This window comes from Linepithema humile, chromosome 1 (assembly GCF_040581485.1).
Source record: "Linepithema humile isolate Giens D197 chromosome 1, Lhum_UNIL_v1.0, whole genome shotgun sequence".
Taxonomy (NCBI): Eukaryota; Metazoa; Arthropoda; class Insecta; order Hymenoptera; family Formicidae; genus Linepithema; species Linepithema humile.
This window is the reverse complement of record NC_090128.1, coordinates 35776309-35800928: the sequence shown is the minus strand read 5'-3', so window position 1 is coordinate 35800928 and position 24620 is coordinate 35776309. Positions and strand designations below refer to the sequence as shown.

General features: G+C 28.9%; 2 protein-coding genes across 4 annotated transcripts; both read right to left on the bottom strand.

Moving 5' to 3' along the window:
* Positions 1-776: 776 nt before the first annotated feature.
* LOC105667985 (receptor-type tyrosine-protein phosphatase mu-like) lies at positions 777-14791 on the bottom strand. The gene is made up of 32 exons (XM_067359083.1): positions 13139-14791; positions 12770-12922; positions 11753-12030; positions 11293-11497; positions 10851-11201; positions 10610-10756; positions 10316-10471; positions 10037-10219; positions 9788-9918; positions 9379-9577; positions 8963-9030; positions 8669-8864; positions 8439-8557; positions 8101-8296; positions 7541-7864; positions 7219-7466; positions 7005-7080; positions 6158-6696; positions 5608-5888; positions 5129-5435; positions 4797-4884; positions 4644-4720; positions 4181-4315; positions 3863-4003; positions 3121-3318; positions 2827-3023; positions 2647-2753; positions 2296-2510; positions 1930-2058; positions 1685-1839; positions 1303-1438; positions 777-1135 (listed from the first exon to the last, which is right to left on the bottom strand). Exons 1-32 carry the CDS (start codon positions 13341-13343, stop codon positions 1061-1063), a joined length of 6015 nt encoding a protein of 2004 aa, XP_067215184.1. The 5' UTR covers positions 13344-14791; the 3' UTR covers positions 777-1060.
* Positions 14792-20624: 5833 nt separating this feature from the next.
* On the bottom strand, positions 20625-24326 carry LOC137001243 (leucine-rich repeat-containing protein 39-like). Of its 3 annotated transcripts, none has more exons than XM_067359762.1 (6): positions 24026-24326; positions 23273-23587; positions 22906-23130; positions 22347-22505; positions 21884-22221; positions 20625-21775 (listed from the first exon to the last, which is right to left on the bottom strand). In XM_067359762.1, exons 2-6 carry the CDS (start codon positions 23531-23533, stop codon positions 21541-21543), a joined length of 1218 nt encoding a protein of 405 aa, XP_067215863.1. In that variant the 5' UTR covers positions 23534-23587; positions 24026-24326; the 3' UTR covers positions 20625-21540. The 3 variants fall into 3 exon arrangements, with proteins under 3 accessions (XP_067215863.1, XP_067215861.1, XP_067215858.1); XM_067359760.1 differs by having other exon boundaries at positions 20626-21775; positions 23273-23598; positions 24026-24325; XM_067359757.1 differs by lacking the exon at positions 24026-24326 and having other exon boundaries at positions 20626-21775; positions 23273-23965.
* Positions 24327-24620: the final 294 nt, after the last annotated feature.

The window sequence follows — 24620 nt, the reverse complement described above, 5'->3', positions numbered from 1 at the left end:
AAATATATTCTTCATGTCACAAAACGATGTCATATGTATTTTAATTTCATGAAAAATATTGCACTTAATATTAAGCCTTAAAAATATGTCAATTAAACGTATATTAATATTTTATTTTTACGAAACATGTGTGTTAAAAATAAAAATACATAAACTTAATGATAAAGTATAAAAATTGTGCAAAAATATCTTGAGTTAAAGACTTGAGTTAAGGAAATCAAAAAATTTCAATACATTTTGTAAGACTGCAATCGTGCAAGAATAGCCAATACAAAGTTCGAATGTCGTTTAAAATTAAACAACAAGAAAGTTATATATGTTATTAGCGTTACTGAGAAAATGTATTAATTTTTTTTTCAAAAAGACACACAGTCTTAATTGTGCTCAATAAATATAGACAAAAATATTGAGAAATTAATCTCCAAGTTGTCAAGCTTGTATCACATCTATTCATATTTTTGCGCAAAAGAACTTGCAAGGTGTGTACCTTGCTTGCTATTATAAAAAATATAATAATATACATAATAATAAGATTAAAACCATTAAAAAATATCTTGAGTTATCACGGCCACATTTACCATAAGGCGCATTACGCGCAAGCTGGGGCCTCATTTTGAAATCTTACTGCTCACTAATGACAATATGAAAAACAGCCTACTGATAGTTGCAAAATAAAATACTTACTTTTAAATATTAAATTTATAATATAAAAACTAGAGGCCGCTGAAAAATTTGTAAGCGGTAATTGTTTATTAAATTTCGCCTTTTGCATCATGTAATGCATATCGACTTTTATTTTCAATAAACACTTAAAAAAAATGCATATGAATTTGATTAATTGAAATAGACTTGTTCTATTGAGGCCTCATAATGATGTTGCGCCTGGGGCCTCCAAAAGTATAAATGCGGACCTGATTCTTCACTATAATATTTCACATACATCTGATTACAAAAACAATAAAATATTTAGTTGTATATTAGTAAGCATGAGTATATATTAACTGTAATATTTATAATTATAATATTATATTATATCACATTCGCGTATAAGATTGATATTTTAAGAGAAGTTAGCATAAGTTTCAAAACACTTGAAATATGTTACTGCAGCATCACATAGATATTCCAGATGTTCCTATAAATTAAAATGTACATAAAATATTTCTGTATTGAACATATTACAAACTTTTTTATAATTATTTTTACAATTAATATTTTTTAATTATTATTTATAGTATATTTTTCACAATAAATACACAATTGACTCTCGTTTTCTCTATTAATAAAAAATTAATATATTACCAAAGATTGAACAAAATCTGGTCTCGATCGTCTAATTGCTCGCACCGCCAAGCAAACATCGCATTCTCTGTCGACGGCCATTCGCTCCAGCATGAAACTCAACGCAAGATAGAGACCACATCCAGTTACCCCATCACTGAAAAATTAATTTTTTTTGCTCTTTTAACAAATGTATCAAAAATATTTTTTGAAAAACAATAGGTTTAATTGGTAGTAAGAGATTATTTTACGTTAAATTTTTTATTATTGGAGAGTTATTTGTTTAAAAATAAAGAAGTATAAAATACAAATGAATTATGTCCTAAAAGAGACGTGAAAAACTTTGAATTATGAGAAATTTTAACATTTCCTCGGATTTTTGATAATAATATTAAATTTTTACTGGCAAAGCGTAACAATGGGCCCATCGCCTCTTGCGATTCTTTCCGTGGCTTGCCAAAAAGTCACCATCGATATAATTGGTGGCGGTGGTTGATTTCTTCCAGGTTTCCACTTCGTCAAACACAATATTGTGACAGATTGTTTTCTTGCAGGTTTCTACACGAGAGACAAAGAGAGCATCGATGCATTTATTGAATGAGTATGTAATAGCAACCAAAAAATATCAATTAATCGAATCAAATCTACCTCGGAATTGTCAACGAGTAACAATTTTTGTGATATATAATATTCCAATTCCACAGTCTCTTTTATTGTGATATTTAAGAACGGTACTGGTTTAAACTCGCCTTTCGTAGGAGTAATTGCACAGCAGGTCTGAAAAATTAAAATCGGATATTTGCATTTCTCTCTACACAACTATATATTTCTTTAATTATCATAATTTATAACATGGATATAAAATATTTTTAATTTATCTTAATTTATTGGCTTTTATTAAATACTCGGACATGTATTAGAAAAATAAATAAAAAATATTTCGTAAATTTTACTCTTTGCGATTATGTTCTCATTAACTCGATACGTTGAAATGTGTAAAAAATGCCCACATACAGGATCTTGAGGATCCGGCGATTGTAACATAAGAATAAGTTCCACTTTGAATTCGGCAATCATTCGCCAGAAATCGTTAATTGTTGATGACATGGGAAGCTGTGTGGCTACATATTGATCCCGAAGTTTTACTCCATCTACATATACACCGGATAGATAATCGCTGTTTTTGTCCGATATCGGATACTTCTTCAAATATATTCTGCCGATTTTATCTGCAGAATAAAATAAATTTCTTCTTCATTTTTATGGCGTCAAAAATATTACACAAAAATTAAAAAATTTTAATTCTTTTAATATGATGTTGTACAAAAAATATTTCTGATGTTTTGCTTATTTATTTCGACAAACCTGAAATTAGTTCTGGAAATCTGTTTTTGGCACGATTATTCTTTGATAACGGACGTGAAGTCGTCACTTGTCGTAGAGCTTCGTTCTGCCATGCAGTGTTCTGTAGTCTAAAAATAATTTGTGTTTCTATTACGTTATCAATCGACGCGAGGATCGAATAGCAAAGTTATTACGATATACCTTTGCTGTTGAATTGGAAGTAACTTTTTTAATTCGTTGATTCGTGTCGGCAACATCTCATTACACGGCAATGTGATTGGGATAAAAAGCAAACATTCCACTAATGCCAAGTGCGCTAATAAATATTGCTGCTTATTATTTACCATGTCGATTCTTTCGCTTCTAATGGATGCCATTTCAGCAAAAACGTTGACGAACTAAATAATTTTATTCTTATTATTATTTCTTCAAATAAATATTGAATCTGATGCATCGGTGCAAAAATAAAATAACGATGAAATGAAATACAATTACCTCTTCGGCTGCTGCTCGACGGAGGCAAACATCGCACAGAATGATGGTTCCAGTTTTTCCAACGCCAGCACCAGAATGGACTACTACGGGCCCAATTCCAGGTGATGTCGCCAATAATTTTTTTAAATACATAACTATGGAGTGTGTATACAATGGCACGCCATAATCCGGCCAAACCGTGTAATGCAGGTGTTCTATCTGTTATTGATATATACAGGGTGTCTGTCATAACGTGTCTCACTGAAAAGATACAAGTAGATCTCGTTATTCTGAATAAAAAAGTCCCATACCATTTTGCAAACAACCATGTAAATTTTCGAGTAATTAATTAAAAAAGATTGGCCAATAAGCGCGCGATCTCGGACACGACAGCGCGCTAGACGAAAAGTTATTGTTTATGCGTTGCCTTTTTGTGCCGTCTTCCGCCCGATTCGTCGTGAGCAACTATCGCGCGTTTCGGGCAGGCGATGGGCCGTACGCCCAGATGTGTCAACAACGGCGCGCGTTATCGCCACCGCCGCTACGGTCAGCCTACTGCCCGATTGCGCGCTTATTGGCCAATCTTTTTTAATTAATTACTCGAAATTTTACGTGGTTGTTTGCAAAATGATATAGGACTTTTTTGTTCAGAATAACGAGATCTACTTGTATCTTTTCGGTGAGACACGTTATGACAGACACCCTGTATAGCAAAAGTTTAATAAAAGTTATTGGTTATGGTATTGATTGAGAATATGGATACCTTTCTAGTTTCATCTCCACAAGTGACTTGAAAAGTTCTAAAGCAATAATCAGCAAAAACATTATGCTTTGCGTTCAGTACAATAACATCGCCGTACGTTTTCTTCTTGCCAATGTCCGGCCAATATTGCTCACATTTTACCTGCAAAATTTATGAAAATTGAAAAAGCGTGTGTTTATTGTTGCGCGGTGAAAATAAATACGATTAAATCTGGTTTTTCTTCCGTATTTTAACAGTTTTTGTTATATATTCCAAAATTTTTTATGCAATGATTTTTATGTAGATTGTAATACATCGTATCAAGCAAAAAGCACATACCTTTCCATCTTCGCTTACGTTATCCAGCATGCAAATAATAAGAACATTTTCTTGCCAAATCATGCGCCAAAAATCGATAACCGTGTTAGGTAGAGGTCCTTGCGTCGCTATGTAACGTTTCTGTGTCTTGTAACCCTTTGAAATAATGTTTGATGATAAGTACGTAATAATTAAGATGTTTGTATATTAAACTTATATACATATATTATTGAACTTTGTAAACTGTCTAAATAAGTGAATTTTGTATAGCATCTATAATTACTTCAAGTTGATGATTTTATCAATAAATTGAATGAATAAGAAAGAAGGAATTTATGAATAGTTAATTACTTTTTTTATTGCAATTAAATTTTTAACTCAAAAAGTTTTTAATTGCAATTTATAGAAAATTTTTGGAAGTCAACACACTTATGAATTTTGTTTGATTAAGATTACAATTAAAATATATTTGTCACTGACTTACAGTAATATAATTGGCATTGATATAATCGGAGTAAGGATCATCTGGAAGTTTCTTCAGTTTCACGCGTGTTTTATCATCTATTTAAATCAGAATACTATATATGTGGAATATTACTCGTTACTTTATAATGCAAAACTACCATTAATTTCTTACATGCTATAAGATTCCCATATCGATTTTTCAATTTGTTCTGTGGCAATTGGCCGTAATCCCACGACTGAGTTTGACCTTTCGGAAGCATCTTAAAGAAAAATTACGAAATTTAATTATTATATTGTCTTATAATTATAAATTGTAATGACCAGCTATAAAAGAATAAGAGTAATATTTGTTAAATGACAAAATTTTGCTCTATATTTTTATATAATAAGGATTTCAACATAGTTAATGTATACTTCATATGCAATTATCAAATTTTTCAAAAAATTCCGGCATAAAATACTTAATAAATACTTAAAAGTTTGTAAACAAAATTTGAGACTCACTCTGTACTGTTTATCCAGCAATGCGGATTGTATCGCCTCTCTGACGTAATCCTCAAAATCTTTCAATTTGATTAAGGACGCCATTTTCATCTTCTCTTTGATATTCTCGAATGCATTCAATGATATTTCCGAAGCGGTTACCGATGACGAAGATTGCCAGTTGGAAGGCATCGATAAATTTGGCTTTGAAGTTGATATCACAAATGTTGTTTCGCCTTCACGATTTTCATGCACGAAATTTTCAATGTTTTGCGGCAAAATTATCTCATTTTGCAGTACTAACCGCTTAGTTAATTGCTGCTTTCTCCTATCAAAATCAACAGATTACAGCAAAAATATAGATAATCTGTATGTAATCAACACTTTATCTAACAGATAATTTTATTTAAATCACTTACACTTTAATAAGTATTAATAAATATATGCATCGAGAATATAATACTCGAATGTTTTATAAAAAGTAAAGAAAAGATCATTACCTTCGATAGAAATAAAAAGTTGCGCCTACTAGAATCAAGCATATTATTGGTATAAACCACACTTCGTGACGCATCGGATCAACAGGATCAACAGGATCATCAAGCTTTGTTGTATTTTCACGTTTTAATATTGTAAACGCAGTCCGTATAACAGTTAAATTCCCTTCAATTAAGACAACTGTTATATTATACGATCCTTCAGGTTTTAGTGGGCAATTCGTAGCATCACCGTAAGTTTTATTGTTGCCAACAATAAATTCCTGGTTAGCGAATTCGCTGATCTGTCGCCAATTAAAAAACAAACATTGAAAATATCTAATTTTGTAAATAAACAAAACAATATCATTGCTACTAGCATTGCAGTTATATGTATGTTATAATAAACTTTAATCCTAAATATATTAAATAAATTATAGTTATAAATATATCAAATAAATTCCCTTAATTTTATAACTGCACTTACCTAATTATTACTGAAAGTTTATTTTTTACTAAAATTTTTTATAAATATAATAGTTATATATATTGTAATTCTATGACATGTACATACCGAACCTTCTGCAGCTTGCCAAGCACTTTCATTAATCTTTATGTTTATTTGCGTTTTTAAAATTGGAGGCACTTCTAAATGTTTGCAAGGTTCTTTAGGTCCTTTTACTATGATGTGTATTCTGCTATATTGCGTATCGTTTAGGACAGGCGGAATCTTTAATGATATCGTGGAATCAAATTTCTTTACGTCTGCCATCAGATTGCCATCAAAATCGATCGTGGTAGGTGTTTGCAATATTTTGGTACTAGTGCTGCTAGATTTGTTTGCTATTGTCACAGCTTGAATGTGAATATTATACAGCGTTGATGGAAACAAATATAATTCTTGTTTATAATAACGCTCATAATTTTTGACTAGAACTTTGACTTTTATATCAGATACTATTGAAATGTTGTTCGTCAAATTTGAAAAAACTTTATGTATTTGAATAAGAAAATACTGCAAGTGTCTGCCTGTCTTCCAAGGATGATCCCATTTTACGTCAATTATACTATTGTTCTTGACTGTCAAAGTGAAATTCCCAGGTGTATCTGGTGCTGAAAAATTATATGGTCACAATATTGTCTAATCGAGACAATAATAAATTTAATTTAGTCATATTTTAATGTTTTTTTGATTCGTATAATATTAGCTATATAAATGATAAGCATAATGCTTTTTTAGCATTTTCTGAATTATATAGCAAATAATCATGACATGGATTTGTTAATTATAGTAAGAAAATCGTAAAATATAATTATATACAAAAATTATAGTTTAACTATAGTCTATGTTTAATTTAAAACGCATTTGAAATTTCACAATATACTAAGCTTTCAAGTTTTGTTGAATGATAAAGTCTTACTTGTATTATGTAGCATTGTTTCGGTAACATAAACGGGAACACTTGATTCAGTAACATTTATATTGTAGGCTAAAATCTGTAAAATTTGTTTCAAATTGTATTAACTTTATATATATATATATTTTTTCTTAGATAATTTTTGTTTATTACATCACATTTATGAAACACACACGCGCGATTTTTTGTAGCACGCAAAAAATATTTTTTTTTTTACCTGAATTTCTAAATGTGTAGAACCTATAGTAGCGCAGATGTAATCATCCCACAGGTCACAGGTGTTGTTAACATTAACTTCATATTGGTTAAAGCAGCTTAAATAAAACAAATTACAGATTCGAATGACGTAATGTCTCAACCTTCCATTCGTAGGTGGAACTGGACTTTTCCATCTCAAATGTATGATTTCACGGCGATGGCGGGTATCAATTTCCACAACATCCAGATTAGTTATCGGAGGTGGAGCTGTTATTTCCATCATATTATATTTGTGAAGCAAATTATAAAGCAATTTAATAATTAATTAATAAAAAATTTACCTGTTGGCGGAAGTGTAAACAAACGTTTTTGATAAGCGGAAGCATTTTCCGAACTGTTCTCATCTCTTACTACATAAACTCTTACCATGTATTGTTCAGCGCCATAAAGTTCTGATATCTTTTTTAAATCAAAATAATTTAATTGGTCTTGACTGGGCTGGGCTTGACTCACAAAACTGAAATTTTTGACAGCGTCGCTCACGCCGTCTATTTTTATTCTCGCCTTTAATCGTCCCGAAATCGTTTTGCAATCTTCAGGTTTACTCCACAACAATATCGATTTCGTAGATAAAGTCAATGGGCCAAATGTCTCCGTTGGTATCTCTATTGAATTGATGACTGTTATTGTTTAATGTGATAAACATATATACATATATTTTTACTTTTAATAAGATATATGTACATATTCTTTTGTTACAAATAGATTTTTGTGATGTTATTGAAAATTAATAAATAATTAATTAAACAAATTAACTTTATTGATGATATTAACTATGATCATTGTTATTCGATATCGAGTATTAATATTTGTGATAAATAATACGAATGTGCTTATGTACCGGATTCCTTTGTCTCAAAAGTTATGTTTGTACTTGTGCCGCTATGTCGCGAATTGTGAGCTGTAACTTGTGCCCTGTAATTTGCATATGGCTGTAAATTCGATATTGTGATTGTTCTGTGAGTTGTCCATTTTTCAATAGTATGATTACTTGATTGAAATTCACTGACATCCGTACAGCCGTAGTATTCTTGAATCTGGCATTAAAAAGTTATTTACGTGAGTAATGCAAGTTCGTTGCAAGTTGGCTGAATAAATATCAAATTAAAGTGGTCTTTTGGCTTATATTTATAAAAGCTATACTGTTATAAACTAAATGTGAAAAAAAATTATACTTACTTTTAACATTATATGATACTGTGTTATATTTCCATTTGGTTCTTTTGAAGCCCTCCAAGTTAGAGTTATGTTATTGTTGGATAGCAGAGTTGTGTGAAAATCTAATACTTCAGATGGAACTGTTGATATTTGTACAATGCATTTACAACGATTATATGTGCAAATGCATGTGAATAAATGCATTTTATATTTTGTATATATATGTTTTTTTTTAATATTATTTAACTCACCTCCTTCAAGTGTATGTATTTCCTTGAAAAATAATGTTTGATCTTTATAAAATATGGTTACGTTGTATAAAGTGTGTGATGTTAAAGATGATACTTTATAAGGAAAAGATGTAGCAGTTTCATTAACAATTTGCTCCAATTTATCAACACGGTTCACTATGAGGTGATATTTATTTGCCGGACATGGATATAATTGCTGGCATAGAAAAGCAGAAAACAAGTTAGATTCTATTAAAAATATTTAAAAATCAAATATACTAAATGCAAGAACTGGTTAGTGAAGTATCTACGTACTTGTTTGTCGATTCGCCAGTTAATCATCAGGCTTGTTTCTTCTGTCGTTACATTGAAGTCTTGAGTCGCTAAATAATTACAAAATACTTTAAACAATGTATACAAAACTTTATAAAGAAGCTAGATTGGTATTATTATTAAAAAATTACTAATAATAATGTTGTAAATCGTAATGATTCGGTTTTTACATATTTAGTTTGTGAATTTTTACATTCCTTTTTTTATGTCGTTATTTATTGAACCACACATACTTGAAATAACTGATTACTTTACATCATTGTAATATAAAACAATAATAATCTTATTTAATAATTTTGAAGAATGTGGCATAGTATATTGGACATAACAAAGTATATGCAAATTTTAGTTTAAACATGTATTGCACAAACTTATATAAATAATAAATATTAACTTACGATTGCAATCAGTCTCAGCTTCTTGCCAATTGCTTGCTACTGACAAAACTCCAACACGTATCACGTAGCGGACTTTATATTCAGTATTAGATTTTAAATTTTCAAAATTTCCTATTACATACGTCGTATTTGGGAGTATATTACTCCATTCTGAGTAATAACAAGAAATATTTATACAATTTTGTTTATTTAATTGTTGCTGTAAAAAATAAATTGGAAAATTGTATATGGCCTTCTATTTTCTTTTAAATAATATTAGATAAAAAAACTTTTACAATTTTTAAATTGTTTTTGCTTTTTTTTAAATATTGTTTTTGAAATGCTAGTATTTATTTTAAATTTTGTTTAATTATTAAAGTCTAAAAAAATTTTATCGCTTAAAATATTAAAAGGTGTAATATTTACTTACTTTTTCTATAATGTAAAAGATATATTTAATTTCATCTTTCTTGTATTCATCTTTCCATGTTATAGGAACTGTGGCTCGGATATTCGTAGTGCTTGTATAGTTGATTACAGGCAAGACTGAAGCGTCTATGGCTTGAGAAAGTATATAGTATATTATGCATTACAGCATTATAAATTATCTCAATAATGATAAATATTTTATCTTTAAATATAATTTGAAATTGGCATACTACATATCGAAAAATGTTACCAGTTTTACACAAAGGGCGTATGTATAATTTTTCGTTTTCTACTTTGCACCCTTTAAGACATGCGCCAGTTGTTTTGTCACATAGATTTGATTCCACAGAACTAATTGCAGACATAGGATTAATTTTTTTGCATGAACCGCACGTTTTTTTGCAGTTATGTCCATATTTATTTGGTCCACAAGCTGAAGAAAGCAATTAATACTGTTAAATGTATACAAGCTTCGTGTATAAATAAAAAAATAACAATAACAAACAACAGAATATTATACATTACTTACGATTAGAACATGTGGGTCCTGAAAAACCTGGAAAACATGTGCAACCGTTTTTGTAACAAATTGCATTTTCCTTGCAGTCAGTGCGATTAAACGTACTATATTTGCAAGTAAATAAGCATAGCGGTCCTAGCTTTCTATTTTCACAATTTTCATCATCTGAAAGAAAGTGTAATCTTATTTATTATAATATAATTTTATTTGTGTACTACGTCAATTGCACAAATATTTTATGAATAATGATGATAATTTTATTTAAAAAATGTATATATATTAAGACAAATGTTTAATTATTACCTAATGCAACATCTTCTGTAGCAAAAAGTATAGCATTCACAACGGTATGTTCATTATAAAACAGTTTCTGACATGTTAGAAACTCTTCCAAATTATCTTCTTTCACTAATTTTTGATTAGTAGGAATGGAACTCTCTCTCCAAGATACTAAAAAGAAATAAATTAACAATATGTAACGAATATACAAAGCAAGAAATTGATGTTTATAAGTATAAAAAAACTAGAAGTTAAAGATTCGTACCAGTTGAAGGACATTGACGAACATTCGCTATGGCCCACAGCGGATTCGAGGTGATTGTGCTAAGTTTAGGAATCACTTGAACAACTAAGCTACTAGTCGATGTAAGATTTTTCTTGATTTTGACTGATTGCCACGTAGGCAAGCCATGAATTGCGGGTTTTAATGAGCCGTTACCACCTTTTGCCGTTACCATCTCTAACACTTCATTACTTGTAGAATCACGTAAGAATACTTGTGCATCGCACTCTGCACAGAGACCGATAAACATTTGTATGCATACCGTTGTACTGTTGACTTTTAAGATGGGACTCGTTAAGTTTGCACCTGTAGTAGTCGTGTGCAGAAAATTGTCTAAAAGAGATATTCGTGGATAATTTTTTTTTCTTATCGCTGTATATGAAACTATTTTAATTAACTGAAAGTTTAGAATTTATTCACCCACATTGATGAAAGCGGAATAACATTTTATCAGTGCTTCGAATAAATACTTGATAATCCAATCTTTCAATTGTTCTGTTTTTTTTCAATTCTTCTTTGTCCACATATGTCATAATCATATTATCCGTATCATAAACGGTAATATTACGAGTCACAGAATTTAACGTAATGACGAATGATCGCCATTCGCTGGCAGATAATGGCGTGTGCTGTATTAATTATTAATTTTTAATTAGATGAGTGTATATAAAACTTAGAAATAAGTTAGTTGATTGTGTTCTATTTTTAAATCATTATTGTAACAATATATACAGATATATATATATATATATATATATATATATATATATATATATAACGTATAAGAAGCATTGATTAGTGTTTCTTTGAGAATATAATATATGCAAAAATATTTTAATTATGTAAAAGTGTGATTTTGATTATAAGAAATTTGTGTATCTTACATTAATTTGAGATAATATATCTGCACATGGTGGAACTGGCCATGATCTGCGAGTATCTTTCAGAAAATCCAATCCTTGTGAACATTTTCGGATGGCAGATCTTGTATTGCCCCAACCGCCTATTATGACCCAATAGCAAAGATTTTCCTTATAGTATTTGTCTTTGCAAAACAATATATGTAGATCTGTTTGTGCACGGATCGAAAACGAAAGTACTGCAGAAGTTTGTATAGAGCCAACATGTTCATACTGAGAACTAAATTCATATTCTTTAAATTCTGAAAATTTTTACAGTAATTTATTAGTGTTGTCATTTAGAACCAGGTATACTCGGGTATGTGGATAGTCGGGTATTACCCGAGTAATCCGATTATCTCTGGTAATATTTAGCTATCCGGGTTCCTAGGTACACAAAATATAATAATTACACACACATATTGCATTGCAATTGCATTGCTAATACAGAATTATTGCATATAATCGTATTACTCTTATTAAAATAATATAAATAGTAAATTATAAATTGTAAATTTTTATAATGTTATTTGTTACATGTAATACGATTATATGCGATAATTTTGTATTAGCAATGCAATTACAATGCAGTATGTATGTATAATTGTCATATTTCAAATACCCGGTTATCTCGGATACCCGGGTATTCGAAGATATTGACAGCACTATAAGTTATATACACTATCGGTCAAAAGTTTTTGGATTTTTTCCGTAAGTATTTTTTTGGATTCTATTTCCGTTAACCCGTTAAAGAGAATATATATCAATACATTTTTGAAAATATTTATTTTAAGTATGGTTACATGGATTAAAAAAAATTACACAGTATCAAGCAATAAATTCAACTATATTTTTTGTTTAAAAAACTTTTAACCGGCAGTATAGATACATATCTTTGATGTAAATAATTAATTAGTATTGGTATGTTTGATAAATCGACATGCATTTTGTAATATTACTGTCGTAAATATTGCGACTTTTTTCCAAGTAGAAATTTCTTACCTTCCCATCGTTGATCAAATACTAGGGCCATAGGCGTTGCAAAGGAATTTGTAATAGTCCAGTTTTTGCTTGACCATAATTTTAAACAACCTTCGGAATCGTTCATTTTGCAGTCTATTTTATTATTATTAAATGCATTTTTGCTAAAAGCCACTGAAATTATAGCGTATCTATAGTAAGTGTATTATATTGCAAATAATATAATAAAATTATTTTACGAATGAGTGTTTAATAGACATTAACAAAATTCTAATATTTAATCAAATATTAGATGCTTGCAATAAAAAAAATTTGTTATTAAATTTGCAAATACTGTATCTACTTGATCACAAAAATGTAAAACCGATTGTTTTTGTTTTGACAACTTACGTATATTAGGTTTTACAGATTCTGCATTCCATATTAAATGATTCCATACAAGAGCGCTGCCATCATCTTCTGAGAGACATATTAATGTTCTTAATTGTGAGTTTGATTCTGGCGCACCGCGCAATACAATCACTTTTCCAAAAATGTGTAACACTTGACACGCGAGAAAAGTAAACATCAATACGGTTATCGTCGTTTCTTTCATTGTGAACAGATTATATGCGCCATTTAAAAATCGAACAATTATCAAAAACGATATTGATAAAATAATATAATAAAATAAAAACACACACACACACACACTATAACTTATCAACTTGTTTTATATTATCACAGCAAAGTCTGAATGTCACATTACTGCACGATTTTGTGTATCAAATATACTTGAAAAGATCAATTACGACTTTTTAAAGGAAAACGACTTGTGCTTTAGTCATGAATTTAATTTAAGTTAAACAAACAATATATTAATAAGAGATTTTGTGTCGAAGTAATGTGTCTTGTTTCCGTTTACTAGTCAGACTGTTGGACGACAGTGATTTGAAACGGCAAGTGGTTGAAAGGAACTTGACTTCCTTCTAGTGAATCCGCGATAACAAATCCTCTATCTACTAACGCAACTGACGAATCAGGAAATGACGATTCTACGGAACTTTTATATTTATATCATTTTATATTAAACTAACATGAATATTAAACAGTTTTATCATCAATTACACATATTACATGCTACTTATTTGTAAAATGGGGAAGGTTGATAAGTAAATGTTTATAATATTATATAACTGGATTACGTATGATCTTATTTTTATTTTTCGTAAAGTAATTTGTATTTTACAAAAATATGTCGTTAATCTATATTTATTCTACACAATATATTCAAATAATTGATAAGCGTCGTTTATATAACTCAAAGCAACATTTTAACTAGATTTTAAATCTCAAACTTATTATGCGGCAACTTTTCAATAGAAACGAGACAAACCAAAATTGTGAATGTCTCATGAATCATCACGTATCTTTATATCGTATATCACTTACTTCTTAAAGATTGCATATGTATTTAAACTATCAAACTTTTGAAACACAAACACGTTAATAGAATTATAACAAAATTTTAGAATGGCATAGAATTTAAGATTGTTTGACATTTGAGAGACATATTAATTTTCTTGAGACATTGCTATTACAACTATCTAAAAATAGTGAATCGCGCAATATGATTACTTTCCCGACATAAAGCATCTGACTCGCAAAAAGAGATAATGTTAACGCATCTATTCTAGCTTTCACACAAGCATTAATCTTTATACTAAGTTATTACATAAAATAATTACTTTCGCATATATTGAATATGTATGAATGAATTACAACATTTAAACGAATCGCAATCTATTTATTGTTTTTGAGAAATTTAATTTGCATTTTTTTATCTAATTTAAATTAAAAAAAAATAGTAACATGAAGCTTTCTATAGAAATATTTTGTGCTGTTTTCGTCTTAAACTATTGAAATTGTCAGAATATTTTCAAGTAACCACAAGTGGTAAAAGGCAAACACCACTTCCTTTTAGCGAACTTGCGATAACAGATTACTGATAAATGCAACTGATGCATCGAAAAGCAAAGATTCTATCAGAATTCTACATATATATTATATTTTATATAAAAATATCAATCAATGTATAATATATTTTGCATAAACTATCTAAAAAGGAATGTGAGAATAAAAATAGATTTTCTGGGAAATAATATTTAAAGAGCTATTATATTTAAAGAGCTATTCAATAAATGAGCGTATAATTTATTTTTGTCATAAGCGTAGAACTTAATAAAATTAAATTTTACGGTTATTTGTTGATTAATTTGATTAAGCAAAAATCAATGATTTTAGTGCATTTTACAAGTGTGCTTTATTGATCGCATGTTTTATTTATTTAAAAAACATTTATTTTGATGTATATTGCGAGCATCAATCATATTTTATTATTTTTTGTTTTATCCAAAATTATTCTATCTTAATATTGAATTGGAAAACATTTATTTTATTGCGAAAATAAATTATGATTCATAATTCTGTTCGGTAAATGGTCCGTTTTTGAAAACAAACGTCCTAAAAAATTAAAAGAAGACATCTTAAAAACCTGCAAGAAAATTAACAAAGGACGTCTCCATTCATGCTGCTTGCTACTTGCGTTTCAAAGCTGGCGTCACTGGTATTATTCGACAAATAAAGCGGTTCTTCTTTTGCAAGCACTCTGATTATGAAAATTTGATGATTAGAAGAACCACTTTATTTGTTCTTTCGGATAATAGCGTTCATAACGTTTGGCAGCGCTGATTTTTACTACTGCAGCGCGCGTGGTTAGAAGAGAAAATAGACGTTCACATACAATAATCGCTTAAAATGTACAACCAATTTCGAGCACTGAATTAGACCATGGGATCATAGATGGATAGGCTAGGAAAGATAATTCAGATAAAATTAATTCAAGCAAAAATAAATACATTCAATAATCGTGCAACATAAAGTCCACATATTTCAGGATTAAAGATGATGAATCATTTAATCTAAATCTTTTGCCTACTTATTTTAAGATAGTGAAACTATGAAATAATATAATTTTTATTTTTATTTGTAATATTTGTATTGCCACATTTAAACTTAATCATGCATATTAACGTCCATTTTTAAGTAATAGTAAAATTATCGTATCGCGATAATGCATAAGAATAAAGATGGTTTATTGTACAATTGAATAAAACTAAAAATCAGGCTGAAATACTAGCTTTTATTCTAGCTTTTATTCTTCACACGGCCGCATTTACCATAAGGCGTATTAGGCGCAAGCTGGAGCCTCATTTTAAAATATTACTCCTCACAAATGACAAAATTAAAAATATCCTAGTTATTGTTGCAAAATAAAATACTTACTTTTAAATATTAAATTCATAATATAAAATCTAGAGGCCGCTGAAAAATTTGTAAGCGGTAATTGTTTATTAAATTTTGCTTTTTTACATTATGTAATGCATGTCGACTTTTATTTTCAATAAACACTTAAAAAAAATGCGTATGAATTTGATTAACTAAAATAGACTTGTTCTTTTGAGGCCTCATAATCATGTTGCGCCTAGGGCCTCTAAAAGTATAAATGCGGCCCTGTGAATTATAAAGGTTTGAGTAAAGAAAATCGAGAAGACTCAATACTTCTTGTAAGACTATTATGATTAAAGAATCTTGACAAGTTTAAAAGTTTTAAAAATCTTAATGTCTTCAATATCTTGAATGATATCAATGTGAAATTATTTTCGTAAATTATCACACATTCATATACACAAACACACATGAATATACACTGAAAAAAAAAAATAGTTGAAATAATTATAATTTCACTAAAATTGATAGTAAAAAGTTTTATTATTTCTCGGAACTATGCGAATAAGGTTATATAACTAGTATTATAGTAGAATTTACTATAAAAATGAGTATTCCGACTATAATTTTTTTACCATGCAATTATAGTTTATTTTATCATTGATTTTTTTTTTCAGTGTAAAGAAGGATGTTAAAAATTAGTCGATTTTGGCCCATGGTGTGGAACCAAAACTACAAATGGTTTCTTATAGATTTTATCCGTAGAATCACGTGGTAAAGTCTGTTTTCCTCTAGACAGCGGGGAAAGTACGGAAAAATTGAAAAAAGACCATGAAAAATGCAATTTCTCGAGCTGATTGAAGTTTAAAACGTTCCTGGAGTGATTTTTTAAAAATGATTTGTCGATTTTGTCCTTTTGCAGGGAGGAAGTTTCGAGACTAACAAACAAAGTACAAAAAAGACCAATCTGATACGTGCGTCGGAAGACATCCTCATATCCGAAAAACCACCCCTAAAATCACTCAAACAATTCTAGCCAAGCTAAAAATGATTTGTCGCTCTTTTCATTCCGCACGGAGAAAATTCCGAGGCCCTCACACGACATGCAAAAGAGACCGATCCGATACATGCGTCGGAAGACACCCTTACACTCGAAAAACCCTCCCCAAAATCACTTAAACGATTCTCGCCAAGCTAAAAGTGTCTTCCGACGCATGTATCGGATCGTACTTTTTTGCATGTCGTATGAGGGCCTCAGAACTTTCTGTATGCCAAAGGAGAAAAGCGACAAGTTATTTTTTGCTAGGCGAGAATTTTTTAGGCACTCTGGGGTGGTTTTTTGAGTATAAGGGTGTCTTCCGCATGTATCGAATCGGTTTTTTTTGTATGTCATGTGAGAGCCTCAGAACTTTCTCTACGCAAAAGGAGAAGAGCGACAAATCATTTTTAGCTTGGTGAGAATTGTTTAAGTAATTTTGGGGGTGGTTTTTCGGGTATAAGGGTGTCTTTCGACGCATATATCGAATCGGTCTCTTTTGCATGTCGTGTGAGAGCTTCGGAACTTCTTCTGTGCAGAATGAAAAGAGCGACAAATCATTTTTAGCTTGGCGAGAATTGTTTAAGTAATTTTGAGGGTGGTTTTTCGGGTATAAGGGTGTCTTCCGACGCATGTATCGGATCGGTCTTTTTTGTACTTTGTTTGTTAGTCTCGAAACTTTCTCTCTGCAAAAGAACAAGAGCGACAAATCATTTTTAAAAAATCGCTCCAAGAACGTTTCAAACTTCAATCAACTCGGGAAATTGCATTTTTCATGGTCTTTTTATCAATTTTTCCGTACTTTCTCCGCTGTCTAGAGGAAAACAGACTTTACCACGTGATTCTACGGTATAAAATCTATAAGAAATCATTTGTAGTTTTGGTTCCACATCATGGGCCAAAATCCTTCTTTAAGACTTTCATGCTTTCAAGATTTTTCAAACTTCTTAATTAAAACAGTCAGATGTTTTAAAATTTTTAATTTTTAGTTATTCTTGGCTTGATTAAAAATTTGCAAGTAAGTTTTGAAATCACATTATTAAATAAATACATATATAATTTTGTGTTTTAAAATGTATACAAAAATAATAATATCGACGAAGATCGATAAATTATATGTATACTCGTCAAAGAATATAAAAAATTCAAAAGTTTTAAAATCGGTCATATCAGATATTTTTATATAAGTTACATTTTGTTGTTGTAAATTTTAAATATAATAAATTAATCATACCTTCTTAAATCCATATCAGCTATTATTTCAGCACATTCTGATGAACAAGCATAACATTTAAACCATGCATTGGAAATATTTTCTGATACATTAAATTTAACATTCAGCATTGAAACATACTTATAAAAATTTAATTGAAGCGTTTTTCATAATAACGAAAACATGGAGTTTCACATAAGAAGCAATATTTTTTATTATCCAAATATCTGACAAATACTTTACGTAATACGTTTGTGTAATTCCATCTATAATCGTCAAAATTATTAAAAATATTGAAATAATTTTGACTTATACAGTATTTTTCAAGAGTCAAATTAAATATAATTAAAAACATTTAAATAATAGCAGCAAACCCAGATTTTAGGATAATGTCAGTTGAACATTCCATAAGACTTAGCACTTCCAAATTCGTAGGCACCGTAGGCAAATCATCGTCACTATCGTCATCTAAATTAAATGGATTCCCATCAACATTTATATGCACCCGTAAATGTGCCACTGAGAGAGAGAGAAAGAGAGAGAGAGAGAGAGAGAAAGAGAAAGAGAGGGAGAAAGAAAGAGAGAAATTCTTTTATAGCGAATAAAAAAGTTTATCTTGTTATGCATTGCAGCGTGTTTCTCTTTTGATATTTCAACAAAAAAATTTATAAGAGTATCAAGCGCTGGCAATATAGAGATGATGTATCAAAAAAGTCATTTTCGTATATCAATACTTTATCTATGTTGCGCAAATCGTAAACAGTTTTGTATAGTTTAATTGTATGTCATAAAGTTGATTATTCAATCCACGATTAAAAAACATATTACAATAATTTGACTTCTTCACATAAATAATATTCAATAATTGACGAAATGTGTTATTTACTTAAATTAATAAATAATGAATAAATAAATAGTACGTTGGCATGTATAGAATCTAAATAGAATAAAAGTTAATTTGTGTGTGTGTGCCAAATATTCCACATAATATATGAATTATAATATTCCAGTGCATTTTTCTGCTGAGGAAACGGTGATTTTTTAAACTTCACTACAAGAATCACGCTGACGAAATGTTTTATTTTTTCAAATAATAATGTTATTATACTTAGTAAATATCATAATTTTTTAATATTGCATTGTTTAACGTACAAAATTGTGATTCATGTTTAAGCATAATAAATTATTTCTAATAGAGAATAGCTTGAGCCATTTCCAGATTCCATTTGTAGATCGAGTGAATTTTGCACAATAATTGAGCAAAAATAAAAGATAAAAATAAAAAATAAAAGACGGAAAGTGAGACAAAGTATCTAGCTCCTTTGGCAAAAAAAAGATGTTATTTCTCTCCAATGTTAAATTTATTAAATTTTGAACAGTTGCGACAATTGTGTAGCAATCGTAAATAGATTTTCTTACAGTTAGTATTTTTATTTCTTTTCTTAAAAACTGACTACATTTTTTATTTTTAATATTGTTATAATCATACCTTCATCTCGTACCACTGAGCTACTAATTTGAAGAAAAAGTTATAAACTCTGTTTGTTCAATGTTTGATATCCTTCTTTCTAGAATAAAAAAGATGTCAAGTTTTGCGAAAATTACAGAAAATATTAAAAATTGTTGATATTAATGTACTTTGTATAAAATAAATGTCCTATTTAACTCCCAATGCATTGAACAAAAATCTTATTTAATGTTATTTTCAATATTTAAATTATGTTTCTTCTGTTTCTTCTGTTGTATTTATAAAAAAATGTAGAGCGTTATTGCCAATAAACTTCTATTCAACTTACAACAAAACACAATGATCTGTTCAAAAGAAGTTTTAAATGTTTTAGAAGTACTGTTCCGTTGTCGACGTTAAAACTACAGTATAACCTCAATTAAATGTTTATTTGTTTCGCGTGATATTATTGACACAAGAATATACGATTGTATGAAAAGCAACTTTAATTTAAAAATTTTATCAAAGTGATAATGACATTATGCTGCACCTGAGAAACTTTTTTACTCCATTTGATAATAATAATGGTACATCCGTTGAGCATCTTTTAATTAATCCGACTATTTTTTCCAGATACATCGAGTATTACCAACGACAATATTTATTAATTTCTTCAATAAATATATAAAAAATTACAAAAAAAATTTTTTTTCCTATAAAAATATATTACTAATATTATAAAAAAAGACAGCAAAAAAAGACGGGAGAAAAACAGAGGCAGGGAGAGAGAGAGAGAGAGAGAGAGAGAGAAAGAGAAAGAGAGAGAGAGAGAGAGAGAGAGAGAGAAAGTAAGCATAATAAAAAACATGTAAACATAAGTATATGTTATGTAACATATTTATATGTAAAAAAAATTTATTAATTTTCTCCATTAGCACACTTGGTTTTGTTGAAGTGTACAAATTAAAATAACAAAATTATTATTTAGTTTTTTAAGAAATATATTCTTAATGTTACAAATCGATGCATATCATATGTACTTTAATTTCATGAAACATATTGCAGTTGATATTAAGGCTTAGAAATATGTCGATTACACGTATTAATATTTTATTTTTACTAATCACGCATGTTATAAAAAAAAAAGATACATAAACTTAGTAATACAGCATAAAAATCATGTAAAAATATCTTGAGTTAAAGGCTTGAGTCAAAACAATCAAATAGGTTCAATACATTTTGTAAGACTGTTACGATAAAATAATCTTGAAAATCTTAAAAATTTTGATAGCTTTAATGTCTGGAATGCTTTGAGTGGTATAAATGTGTGATATATTTTACATAATTTAACACATATACATAACACAGAGAAATGTATATATACAATATACACGCACACACATATGTATATATATATATATATATATATATATATATAAATATACACACACACACCACACACACACACACACACACAAACATATGTATGCAAATTCAATACGTTAAAGCTATTAAGATTTTTCAAAATTTTCAATGAAAACAGTTTGCAAGATGTTTTAAGATTTTTGATTATTCTTGATTTGATTAAAAATTTGCAAGTACGAATCTATTTGTGGTAGTGATAGTATATCCTATCGCTAAATATATATATAATTTTGTGTTTTAAAATATATACAAAAATAATAATATCCACAAATATCGATAAATTATATGTATACTCGTCAAAGAATGTATAAAATTCAAAAGTTTTGAAATCGGTCATATCAGATATTTTTATACAAGTTTTATTCTGTTGTAAATTTTAAATCTAATAATTTAATCATGTATTCTTAATTCCTTAACATTTCAGCACAATCTGATGAACAAACATAACATTCAAAACTTGCTGTCTGAATACTTGAAGATCCATAAAATTTAATATGTAATATTTCATAATACTCAGGATAATTTATGAAGCCCTTTTCATAATAACGAAAACATGGATTATTACAAAGGAGGCAATGTCTTTCATTATCCATATATCTGATCAATCCTTCAGGTAAACCATAATTTGCATAATCTAATCTATAATCGTCAAGATTTTAAAAAATATTGAAATAATTTTGATTTACACAGTATTTTTCAAGAGCCCAGTTAAATATAATTAGAAACGTCGAAATAATAGCAACAAACCCATATTTCAGGATAATTTCAGCTGAACAATCCACAAGACTTGGCACTTCCAAATTCGTAGTCAAATCATCACCACTATTATTATCACTATCATCATCACTATCGTCATCACTATCGTCATCTATCATCAAATTAAATGGATTCCCATCAACATATATATACGCCTTTAAATGTGACACACTTCCTGGTAAATATAACAAATCATTGTCGGACAAATCAAGAAGTCTTAAATTTTCGAGATTTGCGATACTTTGTGGTAAACATTTTAACTTATTGCCAGCAAGCCATAAAGTAAATAAAGCATTTAGTTTTCCAATTTGTGGCGGTAATTCCGTTAACTAGAAATAATTAATAATTTTATAATTTATTAGTAGATAATAAATATAAACTAACCTTTTTATTTTTTTATAATAATTTTGGTTTTTTTTATGATGTTTTGATAAATAAATAGTGCAAGTCTTACCAGATTGTCCGACAGATATAATCCTAACAATTTATTTTTTACTTCAGTTTGCTCTAGCCATTCCCACGCTTTGCGATTATACTTTCCAAGGTGATTAGATGAAAGATCAAGATACATAAGATGCGGCAAAGTACCCAACTCTTTTGGTAAGAACTTGATCTTATCATTGAATAAGTATAAGAATTGTAAGTTTTCCACATTAATTAATTTGTAATGGTAATGTAGTGATATACATGGAGAAATTTTTATATCAGAAATTACTATGTACGGAAGTAGCCGCGGATCATGAAAGAATTATAAAAATGTTTACTATGTTTTTTACATGTGAAACATAGGACAAATTTTCGATCCGCGGTTATTGCCGTACATAATAATTTTTAATATAAAAAGTTTTGCGTGTACAAATAAGATCAATTTATTAATATGGTTGACTTTTTATGCGTTGTCAATAAAAAGTATATGTAATTTAAATGTTTCATTTTTAAGAAAATTTTTTAAGAATAATTTCATTTTTGTTAGTTAACATCATAATATTTTAGTTTTCAATATTATAACTTACATAATTATGATTTAAGTTGAGTTCTCTTAAATTATTTCTAATAGGAGCTTGCATTAACCATTCCCATGCGAATTGTTCAGATCCTCGAAGATTATTATACGATAAATCAAGATGCAAAAGAGGCAAATTACCAAACTCCTTTGGTAAAGAACTGATTCTCAAACTTGTCATATATAAATTTGTGAGATTTTTCAAACATGTGATTTGTAAAGGTAATTCTGGTAGCTGTAAATAACAAAATAATTCAAGAACATAACGATAAATGGTGGAAAGGTAAAGTGACTTTTTCATTTTTTAAATAAAAACTTCTTTCTGTTAATTAGTAGTTAATATCATAATATCTGAGTAAATTGATAGTGTAACTTACGTCATAATGCATTATTTTCAATGATTTTAAATTATTTCTCATAAAATCTTGCTCTAACCATTCCCATGCAGATTGAATAGTATTCACGACATAATTACTGGATAATGTAATCTCTTGTAGATGATGTAATGTACCGAACTCTTTTGGCAAGAAATTAAATTTACATTCATGTAAAGTTACATGTACCAGATTCCGAAAAGGTGTATGTATTGTCAAAGGATAGTACAAAGCATAGTACAAAGATTCTCTTGCAACCATCATCCTTATTTTTTTCTTCTTTAAAACTATATGAAATTTTATTTTACTTGATGCTTTCTGAAAAATACCTTTTGCATTTTGCATCGCTGTAAAAATCTAATGCTATTCAAAATTGAAATGGGTTGGATATTATATGCATTTTTAAATATCAAGTGTTGTGTTATACTAGAACAATCATTCTGGAAAGTGTAGTTATAGATATTATTTGATCGAACAAAGTTATGTACTCTAAATTTTGCTTAAAGAAATTCTATTATTTTTGACAAATAAATAATTTATGTACATTTCTACCTGGTCTATTCATATTTTCAAAAGAATCATAACGGAAATATTATTTTAATATGTGCTTTCAAGATGAAAAAGATCTACAAAGTATAAATGTCGCAATGATATAGAAAATGTTATAAAATGTATGTTGAAATTAATTTAACTCATATAAATTTGGTAGTTTATTCGATAAAAATAATTCTGAATTAAACGTGTGGTGAATATTACCTCGTTCCTTCTCTTATGTTGAAAACGGTTTGTGAACGATAAAAATGCGAATTTTTAGACGTAGTTATATGTTTCATGTGACGGTTGCTAAATGTACTGCTCTGTTACATACGTCCAAGCTGCTATACATAAAGTCAATAATGTTTATTATTTCGTGCGTTGATGTGGGGAAAATCGTACGCGCTTTTGCCAAACGTTACATAAAATTGGAATCCGTCGAAGTAAACGATTTCTATATTGCAGAATTGACATATAATTTGTGAATTAGAAAGATTTATTATTTAATTGAAGAAAAATTTTTTTATGATAGCGCATAAAAGAGTTTATCTTGTTATGCATTGCAGTGCGTTTCTATTTTAATTTTCAACAGAAAAGTTTCTAAGAGTATCAAGATGGCAATATAGAGATGATGTATCAAAAAAGTCATTTTCGACTATTAATACTTTATCTATGTTGCGCAAATCATAAACAGTCTTGTATAGCTTAATTGTATGTCCACCTGTATGTATTATCAACGACAATATTTAATAATTTCTTCAATAAATATATAAAAAATTACAACAAAAATTTTTTCCCTATAAAAATATATTACAAT

Excerpts from the sequence above, each read along its gene's own strand:
- LOC137001243 (XM_067359757.1), bottom strand. The coding sequence starts at position 23,614 with ATGCAAAATGCAAAAGGTATTTTTCAGAAAGCATCAAGTAAAATAAAA. Across the intron at positions 23,131-23,272 it reads TGAAAATAATGCATTATGAC|CTACCAGAATTACCTTTACA; the intron begins GTAAGTTACACT and ends TGTTATTTACAG. Across the intron at positions 22,222-22,346 it reads TATATCTGTCGGACAATCTG|TTAACGGAATTACCGCCACA; the intron begins GTAAGACTTGCA and ends AATTATTTCTAG.
- LOC105667985 (XM_067359083.1), bottom strand. The coding sequence starts at position 13,343 with ATGAAAGAAACGACGATAACCGTATTGATGTTTACTTTTCTCGCGTGT. Across the intron at positions 8,297-8,438 it reads AGTATCATATAATGTTAAAA|ATTCAAGAATACTACGGCTG; the intron begins GTAAGTATAATT and ends TTTTAATGCCAG. Across the intron at positions 1,840-1,929 it reads TACTCGTTGACAATTCCGAG|AAACCTGCAAGAAAACAATC; the intron begins GTAGATTTGATT and ends TCTCTCGTGTAG.